Genomic DNA, 2,500 nt, shown 5'->3' on the forward strand with positions numbered 1-2,500 from the left:
ACAAGTCCAGGGAGACAGGAGAAGACCTGGGCATCTTCATCAAGTCCATCATCCATGGTGGAGCTGCGTACAAGGTATTACCGTGGGGACTGTCTTTGACTGTTCACTGTCATCTAGACGGCTGCTAATCTCAGTTAGCTCAGGACTAAAGTCTGGCTCATCTAGACGGCTGCTAATCTCAGTTAACTCAGGACTAAAGTCTGGCTCATCTAGATGGCTGCTAATCTCAGTTAACTCAGGACTAAAGTCTTGCTCATCTGGTCAACTGCTAATCTCAGTTAACTCAGGACTAAAGTCTGGCTCATCTAGACGGCTGCTAATCTCAGTTAACTCAGGACTAAAGTCTTGCTCATCTAGACGGCTGCTAATCTCAGTTAACTCAGGACTAAAGTCTTGCACATCTAGATGGCTGCTAATCTCAGTTAACTCAGGACTAAAGTCTGGCTCATCTAGACGGCTGCTAATCTCAGTTAACTCAGGACTAAAGTCTTGCTCATCTAGACGGCTGCTAATCTCAGTTAACTCAGGACTAAAGTCTGGCTCATCTAGATGGCTGCTAATCTCAGTTAACTCAGGACTAAAGTCTTGCTCATCTAGACGGCTGCTAATCTCAGTTAACTCAGGACTAAAGTCTGGCTCATCTAGATGGCTGCTAATCTCAGTTAACTCAGGACTAAAGTCTGGCTCATCTGGTCAACTGCTAATCTCAGTTAACTCAGGACTAAAGTCTGGCTCATCTAGACGGCTGCTAATCTCAGTTAGCTCAGGACTAAAGTCTTGCTCATCTAGACGGCTGCTAATCTCAGTTAACTCAGGACTAAAGTCTGGCTCATCTAGACGGCTGCTAATCTCAGTTAACTCAGGACTAAAGTCTTGCTCATCTGGTCAACTGCTAATCTCAGTTAACTCAGGACTAAAGTCTTGCTCATCTAGACGGCTGCTAATCTCAGTTAACTCAGGACTAAAGTCTTGCTCATCTAGATGGCTGCTAATCTCAGTTAACTCAGGACTAAAGTCTGCTCATCTAGACTCTAATCTCAGAACTCAGGACTGTTTTGCTCAATCTCTCAGTTAACTCAGGACTAAAGTCTGGCTCATCTGGTCAACTGCTAATCTCAGTTAACTCAGGACTAAAGTCTTGCTCATCTAGACGGCTGCTAATCTCAGTTAACTCAGGACTAAAGTTTTGCTCATCTAGACGGCTGCTAATCTCAGTTAACTCAGGACTAAAGTCTGGCTCATCTGGTCAACTGCTAATCTCAGTTAACTCAGGACTAAAGTCTTGCTCATCTAGACGGCTGCTAATCTCAGTTAACTCAGGACTAAAGTCTGGCTCATCTAGACGGCTGCTAATCTCAGTTAACTCAGGACTAAAGTCTTGCTCATCTAGACGGCTGCTAATCTCAGTTAACTCAGGACTAAAATCTGGCTCATCTAGATGGCTGCTAATCTCAGTTAACTCAGGACTAAAGTCTGGCTCATCTAGACGGCTGCTAATCTCAGTTAACTCAGGACTAAAGTCTGGCTCATCTGGTCAACTGCTAATCTCAGTTAACTCAGGACTAAAGTCTGGCTCATCTAGACGGCTGCTAATCTCAGTTAGCTCAGGACTAAAGTCTTGCTCATCTAGACGGCTGCTAATCTCAGTTAACTCAGGACTAAAGTCTGGCTCATCTAGACGGCTGCTAATCTCAGTTAACTCAGGACTAAAGTCTTGCTCATCTGGTCAACTGCTAATCTCAGTTAACTCAGGACTAAAGTTTTGCTCATCTAGACGGCTGCTAATCTCAGTTAACTCAGGACTAAAGTCTTGCACATCTAGATGGCTGCTAATCTCAGTTAACTCAGGACTAAAGTCTTGCTCATCTAGACGGCTGCTAATCTCAGTTAACTCAGGACTAAAGTCTTGCTCATCTAGACGGCTGCTAATCTCAGTTAACTCAGGACTAAAGTTTTGCTCATCTAGACGGCTGCTAATCTCAGTTAACTCAGGACTAAAGTCTGGCTCATCTGGTCAACTGCTAATCTCAGTTAACTCAGGACTAAAGTCTTGCTCATCTAGACGGCTGCTAATCTCAGTTAACTCAGGACTAAAGTTTTGCTCATCTAGACGGCTGCTAATCTCAGTTAACTCAGGACTAAAGTCTGGCTCATCTGGTCAACTGCTAATCTCAGTTAACTCAGGACTAAAGTCTTGCTCATCTAGACGGCTGCTAATCTCAGTTAACTCAGGACTAAAGTCTGGCTCATCTAGACGGCTGCTAATCTCAGTTAACTCAGGACTAAAGTCTTGCTCATCTAGACGGCTGCTAATCTCAGTTAACTCAGGACTAAAGTCTGGCTCATCTAGACGGCTGCTAATCTCAGTTAACTCAGGACTGAAGTCTTGCTCATCTAGACAGCTGCTAATCTCAGTTAACTCAGGACTAAAGTCTGGCTCATCTAGACGGCTGCTAATCTCAGTTAACTCAGGACTAAAGTCTGGCTCATCTGGTCAACT

At 44.2% G+C, this 2,500-nt stretch overlaps 1 protein-coding gene across 1 annotated transcript in view; it reads left to right on the top strand.

The window, feature by feature from the left end:
* The window catches only part of LOC115115257 (partitioning defective 3 homolog B-like), a 448,345-nt gene that overhangs the window by 82,293 nt on the left and 363,552 nt on the right, over positions 1–2,500 (top strand). The window contains exon 8 of the mRNA XM_065016293.1: positions 1–74. This exon is cut by the window's left edge and continues 115 nt beyond it. Coding sequence (XP_064872365.1) covers positions 1–74 — 74 coding nt within the window. The remainder of the gene's footprint in view (positions 75–2,500) is intronic.

The sequence above is a fragment of the Oncorhynchus nerka genome, linkage group LG3 (assembly GCF_034236695.1).
Source record: "Oncorhynchus nerka isolate Pitt River linkage group LG3, Oner_Uvic_2.0, whole genome shotgun sequence".
Lineage (NCBI taxonomy): Eukaryota > Metazoa > Chordata > Actinopteri > Salmoniformes > Salmonidae > Oncorhynchus > Oncorhynchus nerka.